Here is a 16,781-nt window from a genome sequence, read left to right as displayed (position 1 = left end):
GGATTAGTTTTTGAGACTTGTAGGTCTATTTATTATGCCTTTTTTGTTTTTTCACAGTCCTTGGTCACCATTCACTTTGTGTGTGGGGGGGAAAACAGCTCAATACATTCTTCTAAATTTCTTTTGTATGCCACAGAACACACGAAATCAGGCTTGGAATGACATGAGGGTGTGTAAATGTTGATATTTCTTTTGACTGACTTGAAAGAAAAAAAAAAGACATCAGATAAAAATCTTGCAGTTTTATTTGCATATAAACTTGGCTAAATGTCACAATGGTTTAAAAAAAAAAAGTCACAAAACATATAAAGAGAGCATTTACAATAGCAGAAATTACATTAAAAAAATTGTGCTCACGAGATTGCAGATCCACTGTGAAATATACAATACACATTATTACAACAACTAAAAATAAAGATTAGGAGAAATTAAAGGGCTTAATGTTGTGACGTTTTTTCCAGTTTTGAAACCAATGGAATATGAAGGCATCGCAAATCTAGGATAAACAGTTGTGTTTGAATCTTTTCAGAGAGGTAACACATTTATCTGTGACGCAGAACCAATCATATTGAAAGTTCTCGTCCACTTTTAATATGTGCTAAATGCAAAGCCAGACCATGTATGTTTATGATCTGGAGAATTTGCACATTTATCTGATTTCTGTCATTTATGTTTTCGTAAAGGACAAAAGCAGCATAGTGATAATGCGAAATTCAATTCACAACACACAATCGCTTCCATCTTTTAACAAACTGTGCCACTATATTTTATGTTGCGAGGAAAAATGTGTCTTACTGTGTTTAATGGCCTGGTGGATAAAGATGTGTCTTCTTGATTAGAAAAGTGCAAAGTCTGATTGGAGCAATAAATATCAGACCCGCTGGACCCTTCGACAGGGGAGAGGTACACACTTACTCATTAAAATCCAAAATTCAATACACCACACAAGGAGTTCATGACTTTAAATAACTTCATATTAAATTTACAAAGCACAATTAATATTAAATCAGACATGATCAAGTATTGCTGATGCTTTTAGGAGTACCTTTATAATGCACTTTTTAAGATCCTTTGACCAATAAAAAAGGAAAATCAAAAGGCAACTGATGCAAACAAGTTACAAATATGAATTCACAAGTTCTTCTTCACCTACAATACTCATTCAAATGGTGTCGGCTTCAATCCGACTTTAAAAAATATTTCATTTCCATGCATTTTTAAATACAAGCAGTACAAAAAGACTATTACTTTTAAGTAAGGAAGAGTTATGTAGAAAAAAGGGGGCGGGGCTTTAATGAGTCTCAGGAGTTTCCTGGGTTGGGGAGATCAAATATGATTGGTGGATTGGTAGGCTGGAAGCTGACTGTACATGTGGAGGAGTTGATAAATGTTGTATAGCCATCTGTCATTATTCCATAACCTGAGAATGAGAAAGAAAACATCTTTATACATTTATTTTATATACAATAAAATGCTTAAATACTTGTACTTTAACCATTTAAATATTATTTTAAAGGTATTACAATTTATTTTATTTTTTTATAATTTTAAATTATTTTTATTTGCAGTACCATAATATTTTAAACATTTTATTTACACTATTAATTTCTTTAAAACGTTTAAATAAATATTATATATATATATATATATATATATATATATATATATATATATATATATATATATATATATATATATATATATATATATATATATATATATTATATATCTATCTATCTATCTATATATATATTATAATATATATATCTCTATCTATCTATCTATATATATATATATATATATATATATATATATATATATATAAATCATCACATTTATATAAGAGTGACAAACTCTTACCTTCATGGATTCCCCCATATGCGTGGAGTTTGGGTCGGACCCGCTTTTGTACGGTGTTGAGTAGTTCCACACAGCCAACTCTCTGAAGTTCTTTGGGGACCCAATCTCTGAACCCTGGACAAAGTCCAGCATCACATCCTTAGTGGTGTATCATCACATTTATGATGACTTTAAAATACAACAGTCCATCCGCAGACACAAACTGATGTATACATGCTCAACATCTACAGTTACATTCACATTTCAATGCTTACCCAGAGGAGGCCCATGTGTCATAAGAATATCTACATCCTCAGGGATCTGGTTCCACTTATCGAGGAGAGACTGGCCGCGAGGTAAGTTAAAGCCCCATCCATTAAACCACGGGGTCCTGTGGGAGCAGACAGACGCATTTTACACACTTCATAAATGTCGAAATCGTCATAAACATGCCTGCATGCTGTTCTCACACACATGGGCAAAACTTAAAAGTATTATCAAAACAATTTTCAAAGTAGACTAGTTGGTAAGGTGCATGAAAAAAAGTATAAAAATGCCTCAGAGTATTGCAGTATCAGATTTGAGGCCATGGCACAACTCAAGCTATTCATTTCAGCCTCCATCAGGGCGTCCGGCGGTTCACAGAGGTCATCTGCAGAGGAGGCAGATTGTTCAAGCTGTCAGCACCAATGAGCAGAAGCATGTTAATAAGAGTTTTATTTCCCCTCTGGGATGGGCCTGCTGACAGCCTGCGGTAACCCAGGCCAGACCTTTATTTACTACTCTCAGACCCCGTCTGATAAGGGCCAAGTATCTGGCCAAAGCTAGACAAGGCTGCGAGGGCCAGGGCTAAATGTAGGCCTCGGTAGAGAGGGCAGGAACTGACCCCATGCTGATAAGCAGAGCTGGGTGATGGATGGAGACAGTGCAGACAAATGAGAGTTGGAAGAGCTGCGGAGAGCAACGTCTGCAGCAGGATTCAGCACATATTATCAGAGGATTCTAACATAGGACTCATTCAAGTGCTGAACTTCCATTGAGCCAATCACAACAAAAACAGTGTGTTTGTTTCTTATGATTATTACAGTAATCTGCAGGCAGTGCAAAAAGGCGGCTTTTGAGTCAGCAAGTCAGCAAGAAATAAAAGAAGCATCAGAAAGTATGAGATAAATACTAAAGAGCTTAGTTGTAGCAGCTAATCGCATTAATGAGTTTTAAAAGAGCTTGATTCTACCTATACTCACAGGCATACATATATGTATGAGCTCACATGCCCAGCTGTCCGCAGGTCATTTTACAAGGAGCACTTGACAAAGTCAGAGCCTCTGAGAAGCAGAAGGTTAAGACTAGAGGGGGAAAGGGTTTTCATAACATGTTCTCTCGAGACCTGAGGCCTGGATCTTCTTTTTCATTCACTGAATTATGTTGAAACAGATGAGGGACTAGGGCCCAGTCACTTGTACCACCTCAGAATAACAATAGAAACCCTGGAGCAGAGTACTGAAAACCAATTACAGAGAGAATGAAGGTTTTAGAGGGAAAAATGGAAAAGGATGGCTGTTGCTTTAAAATAACCGCCAGTTAAAACTTACAAAAAAAACAAAGGTCTGTCAAATAAGAAAGTTGTTCTCCAAATACATTTCCTAACCAGACGTGACATAAGGTCACCAAAAAAACAAACAAAACAAATGAAAGACAGAACTGCTGAATTAAACTCATTCTTACAAAATTATTTAAAATGTGCTCAAAAATTGAGGAATTAAAAAAGAAATAAATCAATAATCAATCCAACACCAAATAATCTGCCCACTTTGATAGCAAAAATGCTAGAAGAATCTGCACAACAACTGCCAATTAACCAACTTATAATGTTAAATATACAATAATGTAGAGCAGACCAATATGGTCCAATGAGATTCACTGTGGGCGGGGTTACACACAGCGATGCTATAGAAATATAAAAATGTCAATCATTGCTGTTGGTTAAGAAAAACTGTAGGCTATATGGAAAATACAGTATTTATTGTCTATCATTTTACTGCATCCAGTGTTATTTTAGCTTTGTTTTAATTACTTAAGTTTTAGTTTACAATAACAACACTGAAGATATGTCCTGGTTAGGACATGGTCTAGGACTTATAGTGGATTTGCACAGTTAACGCTGATTATTACCAAATAATAATTATTTTGTGTTTAAGACAAATATGCAAGCAAACATTCAAATACAAGCTGTCACTTTACTGCCACCCTCCATCATTAACCCAACCTAAAGAGCACAGTCGTTTATGGATTTGACACTGAACGTCCATCATCACAGTCTGGTCTCATAGACTCAGCATTATCTACTGTTTGTCTATCCATTAGCGCTTCTTCATAGATTTGAGTTGAATGGAGTTGATAGTGGGTGATATAGAGCCTGAACACAGGAAATGGCTGCAGAGGTCTCAGTGTAAGTGTGTGTACTTTGGGTAGCTGGGCTTGTCCGTGGATGATTAATGTGAAGGCAAATAAATGTGAGTGGTCGCTTTCGAACACTGTGCACCGGGCCGGTACTCTTGGGTACAATCTCTCAAACCCTGTTGGCTTTCCTGCAAACATACTCAGACCCGTCTGCTTTAACTCATGCATAAATGTCAGTGCCCGAGTCAGGCTTTCATCCGTACATCAAGCTAGTCGACAATGAGATGTGATTACTTCCTGACATCAGAAAACTAGGATCAAAAACAGAGAACAAATAAAGGAAGGCAGTGTAAAGGAAATGCATTACTACATGGCGCACTGGAATATTACATTTCGGTCAATCCAAATTCAACCTTTATACATTTGTCCCTAAGGGCTGATTTCAAACACTGTGCTAGTTTCATGCCTCTCATATCACTTTGTGGTCTCTTTGATCTCAACATAAATATCTCAACATCAATATTTAATGTCCCTTTTTATTTGGTAAACAGCTGAGTTATAAGTGAGAATGCATAGATGGTAATTATTGCAAAATAACCCACCTCTGGTTTTAATTATGATACATTTAAGGATTGCAAAAATATTTAAATGAATAATTATTTTACTATTTTTTTTTTTTTTTATGTAAAATGAACCCAAAACCTCTTTATAATTAATAATTATATTATTTTCTTAAGTCCTTTTTTTGTTTAAAAGAAAAAAAAAAAAAAAAAATAACCCAAAACCTTTTGGGAGAATTAATATAATTAATACATTATAATAATTTATATAATTTTTATTACATTATTCTGTTCCTTTTGAAATAAATACCAAAAAAAAGAAACCAAAAAGTTTAGCCATGTAAATTTAAAGAGACAGAGAGAGGGGACAAATCTAAAAAAAAAAAAAGCAGAGTGAGAAAGAGAAAAAGAAAGCTTTCTGTAGGCGTTTCCATTACAAATTTGCGCAAAACTTTGGCAATATTTTATAAATGTCGATAAAAACTTATTGTGAAATTACTGCGTTTCCATTAACCGATGTTATGCGACTAAATTTTTTTGATGGGATTTTGACTGATTTTGGCTACCCTTGCCATAATATTTAATCGAAGGAGGCATACACGTGTATCTTGACTGAAGCAGCGGGGAGAACAGCTTCTGGGACGTGTCGTGGCGCAACTGGTAACACAAGCGTTAACTAGAGTGGCCGCGATTAGCTCCGGTGCCCGTTTCGGAGCCGTAACGCGCTGCAAACGTGTGCAGTGTAAAATAGTCTAAGCATTAATGGCAGGGAAAGCCCAATATACTTGAGAGCAGCCACATATGAAGTGTTTCTTTGAGGTTAGTACATTAAGGAATGATCATATGGCTTTTTACGTATGCCATGTGACCAGTTAATACAAAAAAAATGTTTCCATTGCAGTTTTGTGAATTATTCCTTTTTCGCATTGCCTGAAAAACCACCTCATGTGAGCGTAAAAACTTTCTTGCGATATATTTGCATTTTGCGAAATTGATGCGATTCCATTAGGCATATTTGCAATTTGCAATTTCAAATTGCACATTTTGAAGGGTAATGGAAACACGTCTACTGTCAGAAACTCTGCTCAGTACACAGACGCATGTGTGTTTGTATTGGCTGTGTCAGGACTTTGTTTTGATGAACTCTCAGTGCCCTGGACACACACAGTGGCACACAGAAGCAGCAGTCTGAGCCTCAGTAACAGACAAATACACTACCGGTGCTTACTTTGGAATCAGTGTGTCACTCTACTGCACAGGCCTGCCAGTCCCTCAAACACCTCACATGCAAAAAGGATTACTGAAATATTTATCTGCCCCTGACAGCAGGACAGCGAAAGAGAGGGGGATCAGAGAAAGCTGTGTGATTGTGAAAGTGATGTTGGAGAAGGTCATCAACGGTCAGGAGAAAAAAAGCCGAGAAGGACGTGGGACAAGAAGAGAAATGAGAGTAGAGAGGAAATGAGATATTGTTGGGATTTCCTGTCTAGTGTGATTTTGTGAAGGTACCATGCAGCACACAACCCAGAGCAAGTTTGACAGCAAATCTGTTAAATATTCCTCCTAATATGTTCCAAATGTCAAACGTTTTTCAATATTAATGAATCCAAAAACAACCTTTTTTTCCCTGCCACAATATTGTTAAAGCTTGGTCAGAATATACATTACGTCTGCCATTCAAAAGTTTCGGCTTTTTGAAATAAGTATTTTATTCTCATCATGGCTGCATTTATTTGATCAAAAATACAGTATAAACAGCAATATTATTATTAAAGAAATATTATTAAAATTTAAAATAACTGTTTTATATTTTAATATATTAAAATGTCATTTATTCCATCAAAGATGAAACTCAACTGTTGAAGCTTGTGAATAGATCTATTTTTGAGAGAAACTTCTACATGGTGGACATATTTCTGTACAGCCTGCTTACTAATAGCATCTGACCATTTTTCTAGTCGGTCCATCACTCTCTCTCTTTCACCGTGCCCTCACTATTCCCTCCATCCCCCCTCGATTTCTCAATCCTCCCTGCCTGGTACCGCAACCGCCGCCAGCCATCATCAGGCCCAGCGGAGGAGATGTCAGCTGTTAATTACCACTGACAAATGATGCCACCTTCAAGCCAGGGGTCAGCTTACAATCAGTGACGTGAGCAGGTAGCTTGTCGGCAGGAGCCAGAGAAAATTGTTGCTTCTATGAAGGCTTCTGTTGATAGCTGAGAGGATAGACAGGGTAATTACATTTACGCACAGTATGTGAGTTCTGCGTTTCTTCCATGAAGGTCAATGATGAATGAAAAAAATTAAAACATAGGCAAGCTAAGAATATGTCTCAACTGGAAGAGTGTGACGCTAACAACAACAAGGCCATGCCCGGGGAACATGTTAAGCCATCGCATTGTAGATAGATGAATGTGAAATCAGAGGAGAGATGAGAAGCATCAGACTGTTATAGATATTTGTCAGCACCTTAATTCAGGCAATTCAAATGAGTCAATTAATATTCATTAGCAGGTCTTCAAGAATCAACACTACTGAGGTACACCCCCTAAAAGCACATTATGCTGTCAAGATGTTATAACAAGCCTGTCAAATCTCACGTGTGTACTAAAATCAGTGCATTACATGATTTACTACTTCACAAAATGTTTATATTTCTCTCATGCTTGCCTGTGAGAATGAAATCCTCTAGGAATGAAAACCCAATATGCTGCATTGAAACGTTTCTTATTATCATCAGTACTGAAAACAGTTGTGCTGCTTAATATTGTTGTTGAAACTGTGTATATGAATAGAAAGTTCAAAAGAACAGCATTTATTTGAATAGAGATATTTTGTGTTGTCTTTTGCTGTCACTTCTGATCAATTCAATTTGCTGAATAAGTATTAAATACTGACCTCACACTTTTAAACAGCTGAGCCATTTCATAAATTGGTGGGAGCAATCAGCATAAGCATAAAGCGGTGGGGACAAACTGTCCTCACCTTAAATGACATGTCACCCATACTATCATCAAGTAATTAGTGCTATCAGCTTCACGCTGATCTGTCTGCACACAGGGAGAAAGCCTTACACTTCCTATCTATTATCCATCCTAATGCTGATAAACAGCTTTGTTGTGTGTCCTGAAAAACCACAAACGACTTTTATATCATCCCTGATCATTCATTCACAAGCATATTATAATCATAAGACAGAGGATGAAGCAGTGATACAGTTTCTATGGCAGCAAGAGACACACCCCCACTATCTATTATAGCCTGGCCTTGCAAACACTCACCCAAGATGAACTCTGGTCACATGACTTGTCTGCCTTTCTTAAGAGGATTAAAGAGCCTTTGATTTTCAAAAGCCAAACTTACACGTTAATCAAACCAATTACAGCTGCAAGCTGGAATATATATATGCGACACATATCGAAGTGGATATCTGGTGTATCGTAAGCAGGATTACCAAATGCGGCATTATCAGGATAGTGGTTGTCGAGCTATGCAAGATAGCCACGCTTCTATTAGATCTTCTGGTTAGGCATACAAAGGTATATTGGACATTTGAAGGGAGTAATCAAGTCAAGGTCAATGTCCTGACGGGAGTGCCGCCATGAAAGGGAATACCGATAAATAAACGGACATAAAACAGGCTCGTCTTCTACCTTGGACCAGACGGGAGTCAAGCCTGACCGAGCACTTTGTAGGGAAGAAGAATGAAGCCGTGTAAATGACCTCCTTGATAGCTGAGGCCCAGGGTCAGGAAGGTCAGAGCGGCCCACTGTGAGCATGCACTTGGAGGGGCACACCGGGGTCGGCCTCACGTTTTGATCCTGGCTCTCAACAAAGCACCAGGATGTGTTGGAACAAAAAGCGCTTCCTGCAGGAGAGGCTGGGAGAACTATGACCAAGGAGCACCCCCACCAAGACCACCCATTGCAGATGTCTGGTTTTCCCACTTCTTACCAAAATTAGCATTCTAATTCTGTCTGGCTTGAAGACCTTAATATATTTTAGACAGACTAAGTAGTATAGTGTATAGTATTTATCCTCTACAAGCTAAATAAATCACAATGTGGTGGTTCAAATAGTGACTATTTTTGTGTATATATATATATATATATATATATATATATATATATATATAATATATATATATATATATATATATATATATATCAATCACACTGTCACACTGCCACAATGCTCTTAGTGCCAAACACTGCTAGGCATCTATTCACACCTGAAATCTAACACAGCTCTGCTGGCATCCCATGGTAGTGTGGGGCAGCCCAGTGGGTGAGGGGTTAACTGAGATAATGGTCTGCTTATCAGACAATGAGGTATTCACATGAAAGATGCCAATGTGTGATGACGGCTGTGTGTGTGTAAAGAGTAACAGCGAAAGAGAGATGGAATGAAGGAGAGAGAGTGAATGTGAGTATGTGTGTGTATGTAACACTATCTGTAGCGAGTGAGAACACATCTTGTGTCCTGAGGAGCAGAGAGTACAACAGTGTCTAACATAACCCAGGTCTACAAAGGTATTTCTGTCCGTAGCTGAAGATAATCAGTTTAATTCAAGGTATATGACAGTCATGAGAAATCATACAAGAGACGTAAACCTTTTTCAGTTCCAATAAATCAAATACAAACTTAATGCATGTCAATCGACCATCTGTTACTAACTAACAAACTTGACATATGTTGCATATGGTTTGTATATACAAAGCACTGATTGTGATTTATGGCGCTTTATTTGATAACGTACTGCAGCTACTGATTCTATATTAACCTAAAATAAAAATGAAAGCAAATATGAAAACACCACCAAACAATGTCTTTTTGGAAATGTGGTTTACTAAAAAGGATCTTGGTGGATTTTCTAAACATTTTAGAGAGTTAATAGAGAGTTCCTAATCTTTTCAGACCAAGTACCATGTCTTATCAAATCAGATTATTCAGGGACCACCTAGTAACATATGTAGCCTATTTGTGCCCCTATATATATATAAATAAAAATTTCCAGTCCTATGATGTAGGACTGTAGATGGCACAGTTCAAGATCCAAAGTCAACATGAAATGACATTTGAAACCCATTTTACTTGAAACAGAATATTCAACAATATTCGTAACTGACTTTACATAAACTAAGCCTGGTTATGCCTTTGCTGAGGATATCTAATTCAAATGTTTGATAACCCATTTAATATTCTGCATGACAGATGTAGCAAGCAAGAAGTAACAAACAATACAAAGACAGCAATGATTTAGAAACGCTTACCATGGAGTCCCGTATATCCTGAATCCTTTAATGGTGACCTCAGAGTCCTGTAAGTACACACAGTTTGTAAGGAAGGACTGAACATCGTCAAATTCCTCAGTCTTCAGCTTGGACACTGAGGGGAAACGGTAGTAATCCTGCTTCATGAGTTCCGCAATAAAGTCTTTATCGAAGGTAAGTTCGTGATTTCCAGCGATGACAACTTTGAACTCATAGGGAAGACTGCCTGTAAGAGGAGACAGATAATGAGAATGACAGGAAGCAAACAGAAACCAATATTTCACAGTATCACGCACTCTACAGCCATATGATATGACTATTCAGATGTTAAGAAGCAACATTTTAGGAAACATTCAATTAAAATGAAAAAGAACATTTCCAATGGCTTTGACAGACCAGAGATAACTTACAGCTCACTGTGGCTGCCAATCATAGTTAGAAGCATGTCTTTGATTTAAACAATCTATTTGACCTGCAAACCTAAAGAACCTTGATTTCATCAAAGTGAATCGCTACAGAGGCCAATGAGATCAGACTGAAAGGCACCTATTAAAGCCAACGGCTGGGAATTTTTCAATTTCCAATTTGACCTCCTTCACCCCCAGCCATAACAAAGGATTTCCTACTTGCTCCAAATGCTGTGCACATTGCAGCTTATAAAATTCAGTAAAAATTATGTAACAATGTTGAATATTTTGTAATTTTAATGTAAAATACTGACGTACTGGAAAACATTGTTGCTGTTAGAAGTGACTTTTTTGGGGAGTTTGTGTTGTGACATCAGGGGAAGTGCTTGTCAGCAAAGGAAACAGGACTGGTTTTGCACACTTACCTAACCAGTCATTAAACTTCTTCACTTCAGATGGTAGGCCGAGCTCAGTGAAGTCACCTGTGTGAAGCAACACATCGCCGAAAGGCATCTGGATTCCATCTGTCCTTGAGTGTGTGTCTGAGACACAGACAAAACGTGTATGACCCGCGGGCTTCGGCGCATCATAGGGAAGTGGCTCTACCCTGTGGAAATAAAGAGTGTGTTTCTTTCTGAGGGAATATTTATTTTTTATATGTAAAGATTACATATAATCATCCCCCTCAAAAAACCTAAAAATGCTGAAAATGTACTTATCCTCAAGCCATCCACAATGTAGATGAGTTTGCTCTTTCAGAACGGAACAGAACTGGAAAAATGTAGCATTATATCACATGCTCACCAACAGATCCTCTGCAGTGAATGGGTGCCATCAGAATAAAAGTCCAAACAGCTGATAAAAACATCACAATAATCCACAACACGAAAATCTGCATGTTTGTAAGAAACAAAACCATTACTTCTCTCCAAAATCCATAATCCATAATATCACTTTTCCAAATATGACCACCGTCATATTTGTATAGAACTGTTTTGGACTGTTTTTGCTTGATCTGTGGTTAATCTGTGCAGATATCTTTCCTGATTCAAGTCACATGACTATTTCACCGGAGAAACCAAATTATAGATAGAGGTTTTATTTGATGGACTGGAGTCATGTGGATTACTTGTGGATTATTGTGATGTTTTTATCAGCTGTTTGGACTCCCATTCTGACAGCACCCATTCACTGCAGAGGATCCATTGGAGTAAATTATGTAATGTTAAATTTCTCCAAATCTGTTCTGATGAAGAAACAAACTCTACATCTTGGCTGGCCTGAGGGTACATTTTCAGCTAATTTTAATTTTTGGTTAAACTATACTTCTTTATAGATACCATGGAAAATTCTACATCCTTACAAAAAATATATATTTTGAAGAATTGTTTTTGTCTATACACTGAAAGTCAATGGGGCACAAAACAACTTTGCACACCACTGACTCTCATTGTTTGGATAAAAATATATATTTTCTGCAAAAGAAAGAAATTCATACAGGTTTACAACAAAATTTGTGTGAATTGAGCTTCCTATTTGAATCATGTCATAGTATACCTGTTTTTCCAGCATTATTGCACTGATAAATCTGATAAATTGCTCTGCACTTGCATTTGTTGCCCAAAGTATATTGCATTGGGTTACATAACACAGTTGAATGACAAATAGCTGTTTCTTCCACACTTAAGCTTAAAGCAATTCAATAGCACATGCGTCCTGGTCGATCCCCTTTGCTTGTGCTGATGTACCTTAATTGCATGGTACCATTAAAGCAGCAAAAGCTCGGCTAATCAGGTTGGTCCATTCTTTAGTATCTGCAGCGGGCCTCATTATGCCATCATCAGCATCAGTCAATAGTCAGGTTTCTTTAGAGGTGAGCTCTGACCCTGGGATCAAAGAGCTATTGTTAAAGAGCTAATCAACTCAACTAACCTTTGACCTCCCTCTGGTTAATAAGTACAAGAACATGAGGCACGTCTTACACTGTATTAGTCCTAACATCTCTATTACAATAACAAAAAATGTGGGCACAAATGCTTTAATGCTGAAAAAGATGAAGGTGTATTGATTATATACACACACTATCGGTCAAAAGTTTGGAATAATTACAATCATTAAACATATCAGAATGATATTGAAGGATTATGTGACACTGAGGACTGGAGTAAAACTCAGCTTTGTCATCACAGGAATAAATTACATTTTAAAATATATTGCAATCGAAAACAGTTCTTTTAATCTGTAATAATATTTTACAATATTTATTATGTTTCTGATTAAATAAATGCAGACTTAGAGAGCATAACATAAAGATATATAAAAAATATATATTTTTTAAAATCAGAATTATTCCAAACTATTGATCAGAAGTGTGCGTGACATAAAATGTTTTTGCATTCAGTCTGAAAATAAAAAAAAGAACAAAGAAATATTAAATAGCCAGTTTGAAACTGGACTAGATCTACACAGTGTCATTATCTCAGACATGAGAGCATTATTATACCCTGTTATGCCATCAAAAAAAAAAAAAAAAAAAATCGCATTAAAATGCTTAATATGCAAACATTGCAACAATATCAAGTTAAAAAGGTCAATATAATTCATTACAACAGAAGTGAAGCCGCAGGAGCCTCTGGATCACCTGTCGGGCAAGATGAGACAAAAGACGCCAGATGCCCTCTCTGTCAGCATTCTGTTCTGTCCTCAATCAATCAATTAAATCAATGTTTCAGTTACAGGAACACTGTACACAGACACTCACATGTGGACGTGAGGGGGCTGGAAGCGGCTTTGGTTAATGTTGTAGTTGGTGAAGGCCTGGGTTGGGTTGGAGCTGTACTCATCCACGGAGATGGTGACCTTCCCCTGGGAGGATATTTTGCGAGCCATGGCACCTCCGGATGGGACATGAGCAGGTCACAGCAGTGCAGTTTAGTCCCAAGGATTGGATCTGAGTCACAACATACAGAGACACCAAGATGCAAAACGTTATTTCATAATTGTATGTCAATGATTTTATGTTCGCTCACAAAATGTTTGCATCCTCCCCCAAAAACCTGCATTTATTCACAAATTTTTGCATTATTTTGCACAATTTTGCGTTGCCTTGAAAAATTAGGTGATTTAAATAAATGAGCTGGGAGGAAAATATACATAATTTCCTTTTCAACAATGTAAAATTTCTCAGGGAATGCAATACTTTTGTGAGAAAACACAAAAGTATTATAAGCAAGTGCAAAAACACTCAAATATAGTTTTTTCTTACGTATCAGTTTTTTTTTTCCTCATCATCATGTCCATTTGAAAAGTATCATATCAGTTTATATTAATTTTATGAGCATAAACCCTTTCATAGATGGCTAGAAGTTTAGGAGTTACCAAAAAAAAGGCTCGGAAGAACATAGAATCTGAAAGAACAAAAGAGGTCAATAGCAGTCGACTAAAAATACAGCATTAGATACTACATTGCAGCTAAATATAACGGCTAACTAGTCCACAGAAGTAGTAACACTGATTTACTAATATTTTATATTAATAAATATATGTGTTGTGCTTCGCGTCAGGGTCCTAACCACCCTGTCAAGAGTATATTTTGTGATAATGACAATCTAATTATACATCATCCCATACATAACATTCTTAATAATGTTTTCTGAGGCTGAAAACCTATACTCTGCTTCCTGTTTGTCCTGGCAACATGGATTTTCAACTGTCAGATGCACCTTTCCCACAATGCTTTACAGCCTTCTCCCTATAACAAAGAGAAAAGCTCAATTCATTGTTTAAAAAAAAAAATTAATGTCTATTTATCGATCTTAAGTCGTGTTAATACGTTCTGCAGGTAATTAAACACATACTCAAGATTGTTTAAAAAAAAATCTCCCTCATTGTTACCTGCATTCATTTATTTTGTTCAGCTGCACCGCCTCACACCGTCTCTGACGGGCTAACCTTTTGCCATAAACTTGAACTTTTCGCACCCTCCCTGGACGACTTCAAACAGGCCACATTAATAACACTTATGACCAACAGCTCGCGGTGAGCTGGCAGCCTCTGACTCCATAATTATCTGTCAACAAAAGCCAAGCTTCTAAACTGGCGTCCGACTGCAAGGGGTAAGTCTATATTTAATTGTACGGGTAATGCGAAATCTGTTCTGCTTACTATGAGGCACCTAACACAAAAACGTTCAGTCAAAATCATAAAGAACCGTTCATAACGCATAATTTGTGCACAAAGCCAGGCAGGAGTACATAAAACCCGATAAATATTGCAGGTTTCCACATAATTCCTTTATTCAGACACCGAGCTATGAACGTGAAAGAAACTTGACGGCGCGAAAATGTTACAACGTATGGCTGCGAAAATGTTCAAATGTATCCACTGCGCTTATGTAAAAAAAAAATGTTCCATTGTATCCGAGGAAACATTCTAAACGGTTTCCCTCGAACATGACAACCATCCACCTCTAACCCATTACCGCTTTGTGCCTCGCTATTTCCCCCCCAGCGATCTTCTTCAAAAGCGACTTGAGTGTACCTTCTCTTCTGGCCCAAAACTGCTCGGGGGTTGTCCGCTGATGTGTCAAAGACGACGGTCATCGGATATCTCGGAAGCCGTGAGGGGTTGAGGTCGCAGCAGGCAGGGCAGAACCTTCGACCCCCGGGGTCTCTCTCCACTAGCACTCTACCTGAAATGCGACAGACGAGGAAGGAGAGAGAGAGAAAGAACAGCCTCGATGTGGGAAGAGGGGGAGCCCGAGAGAAACGAGACGAGTGCAATGAGCGCTCGCTGCCACTGGGGTCAGAGAGCACAGCAGTTGAGTCGAGGGGTAAAAAGACGTACGGCCATTGGGTGGCACCTTTTACCGGAAACGCACGCGATCGGTCAGACAGCCAATGATTTTGGCAGCTTTTTTTGCATACATTTTATAATGCAAATAGACTGTCATTGAGATAGGTTTGTATTTGGATTGGATATGGTCTGTTTTTATAAGCAACAGCTGGTCCATATTGCCAGTTTGGCTTTATGGCCTAGAACAGGGGTTTTCAAAATACACCCAAATATGATGAAACTCCCTCCTAACCTCCATTAATGCATGTGTATGTGTGTGTGTGTATATATATATATATATATATATATATATATATATATATATATATATATATATATATATATGTATGTATATATATTACACATTTTTTTTTTGTGTGTGTGTGTGTGTGTGTGTGTGTGTGTGTGTGTGTGTGTTTGTGTGTGTGTAAACATTTTAAGTTTTCTACTGATTAGAATAATTTTGTATGTATAAACCTTAAAATAAATAAATAAATAAATTCAAATGTATCTGCATAACAAATGTTATTCCCGCAGTTTTGCAGAGAATAGTGCCTTACAATTCCTATAGTAAATAAAACAGCAACATCCAATTCAGCAATCCATTGTGCTAATTTTAATTATTTATTAATTAATTTGTTCATCTATCTATCTATCTGTCTGTCTGTCTGTCTAACACATCAACTGTAACAGCCTAAATTATTTATTTTTTTTTATTTTTTTTTACTTTTCCAACTTGCTGGGTAACTTGCTTGAAACATGTTAATACTACAAAATCTGCATCAGTTTTACAGAGTTCACAAAAGCAAGCAAAGCTTCTGGCTGATAAGGGCAGCAGCTGTCAACATTACAAAGGATTCAACTCATTTTTCATTAGCAGCGAGGTGGACTACTGTAACTGACTCCTTCATTGTGGTTATGCTTGTGGAATATAAACATAACACATCTACAGCTGGAACCATTTAATATTGCTTATTGCACTGCATTGTTTTTTTTTCAATTTATGTCCATTTATTTATACTTTTTTCTCTTTTTATTCTTTTAACAATTTATTTAATTTTTTATTTTTCCTATTCACATTTATTTTCTTAAACATTTTTAACTTACAATTTATTTCTTATTTTCTTTATGATGCAGATGCAAAGCACTTTGAAATACCATTGTGTATGAAATGTGCTATATATAAACTATTATTTATTTAATTATTTAATTAATGCAGTGACACCACTGAATGACCACACTGAGCGACTAAACCTTCACATTTGCACGTGCACACTGAACCCTTGATTTTTTTCTTGCATGGGCACGTTGTTATTTCTGACTGAGGTTTTGTGTATGTGTGTGTGTGTGTGTGTGTGTGTGTGTGTGAGAGAGAGAGAGAGAGAGAGAGAGAGAAGAGGCATTCTTTGAAGAACAGAGGGTGAGGGAGGCAGGGAAAGCAAGCTAAAAGAGAATTTCACTTCCATG

The 16,781-nt window shown here is 37.1% G+C and overlaps 1 protein-coding gene across 2 annotated transcripts; it reads right to left on the bottom strand.

Moving 5' to 3' along the window:
- Positions 1–227: 227 nt before the first annotated feature.
- LOC109091436 (metallophosphoesterase MPPED2-like) lies at positions 228–15,320 on the bottom strand. 2 transcript variants are annotated; one of them, XM_042715248.1, is made up of 7 exons: positions 15,021–15,320; positions 13,243–13,431; positions 10,907–11,088; positions 10,075–10,300; positions 2,115–2,230; positions 1,861–1,974; positions 228–1,420 (listed from the first exon to the last, which is right to left on the bottom strand). In XM_042715248.1, the coding sequence occupies exons 2-7, from the start codon at positions 13,368–13,370 to the stop codon at positions 1,302–1,304; spliced, it is 885 nt and encodes a 294-aa protein (XP_042571182.1). In that variant the 5' UTR covers positions 13,371–13,431; positions 15,021–15,320; the 3' UTR covers positions 228–1,301. The 2 variants fall into 2 exon arrangements, with proteins under 2 accessions (XP_042571182.1, XP_042571183.1); XM_042715249.1 differs by lacking the exon at positions 15,021–15,320 and adding an exon at positions 12,230–12,367 and having other exon boundaries at positions 13,243–13,380.
- Positions 15,321–16,781: the final 1,461 nt, after the last annotated feature.

The sequence above is a fragment of the Cyprinus carpio genome, chromosome A25 (genome assembly GCF_018340385.1).
Source record: "Cyprinus carpio isolate SPL01 chromosome A25, ASM1834038v1, whole genome shotgun sequence".
Classification (NCBI taxonomy): domain Eukaryota; kingdom Metazoa; phylum Chordata; class Actinopteri; order Cypriniformes; family Cyprinidae; genus Cyprinus; species Cyprinus carpio.
Note: the sequence above shows the minus strand (reverse complement) of the source record. Positions and strands in the feature narration are given on the sequence as shown.

Coding starts and splice junctions, on each gene's coding strand:
- LOC109091436 (XM_042715248.1), bottom strand. CDS start 13,370: ATGGCTCGCAAAATATCCTCCCAGGGGAAGGTCACCATCTCCGTGGAT. Junction 2,231..10,074: donor AGGATATACGGGACTCCATG/GTAAGCGTTTCT, acceptor CTGCTCCCACAG/GACCCCGTGGTTTAATGGAT. Junction 1,421..1,860: donor ATATGGGGGAATCCATGAAG/GTAAGAGTTTGT, acceptor TCTCATTCTCAG/GTTATGGAATAATGACAGAT.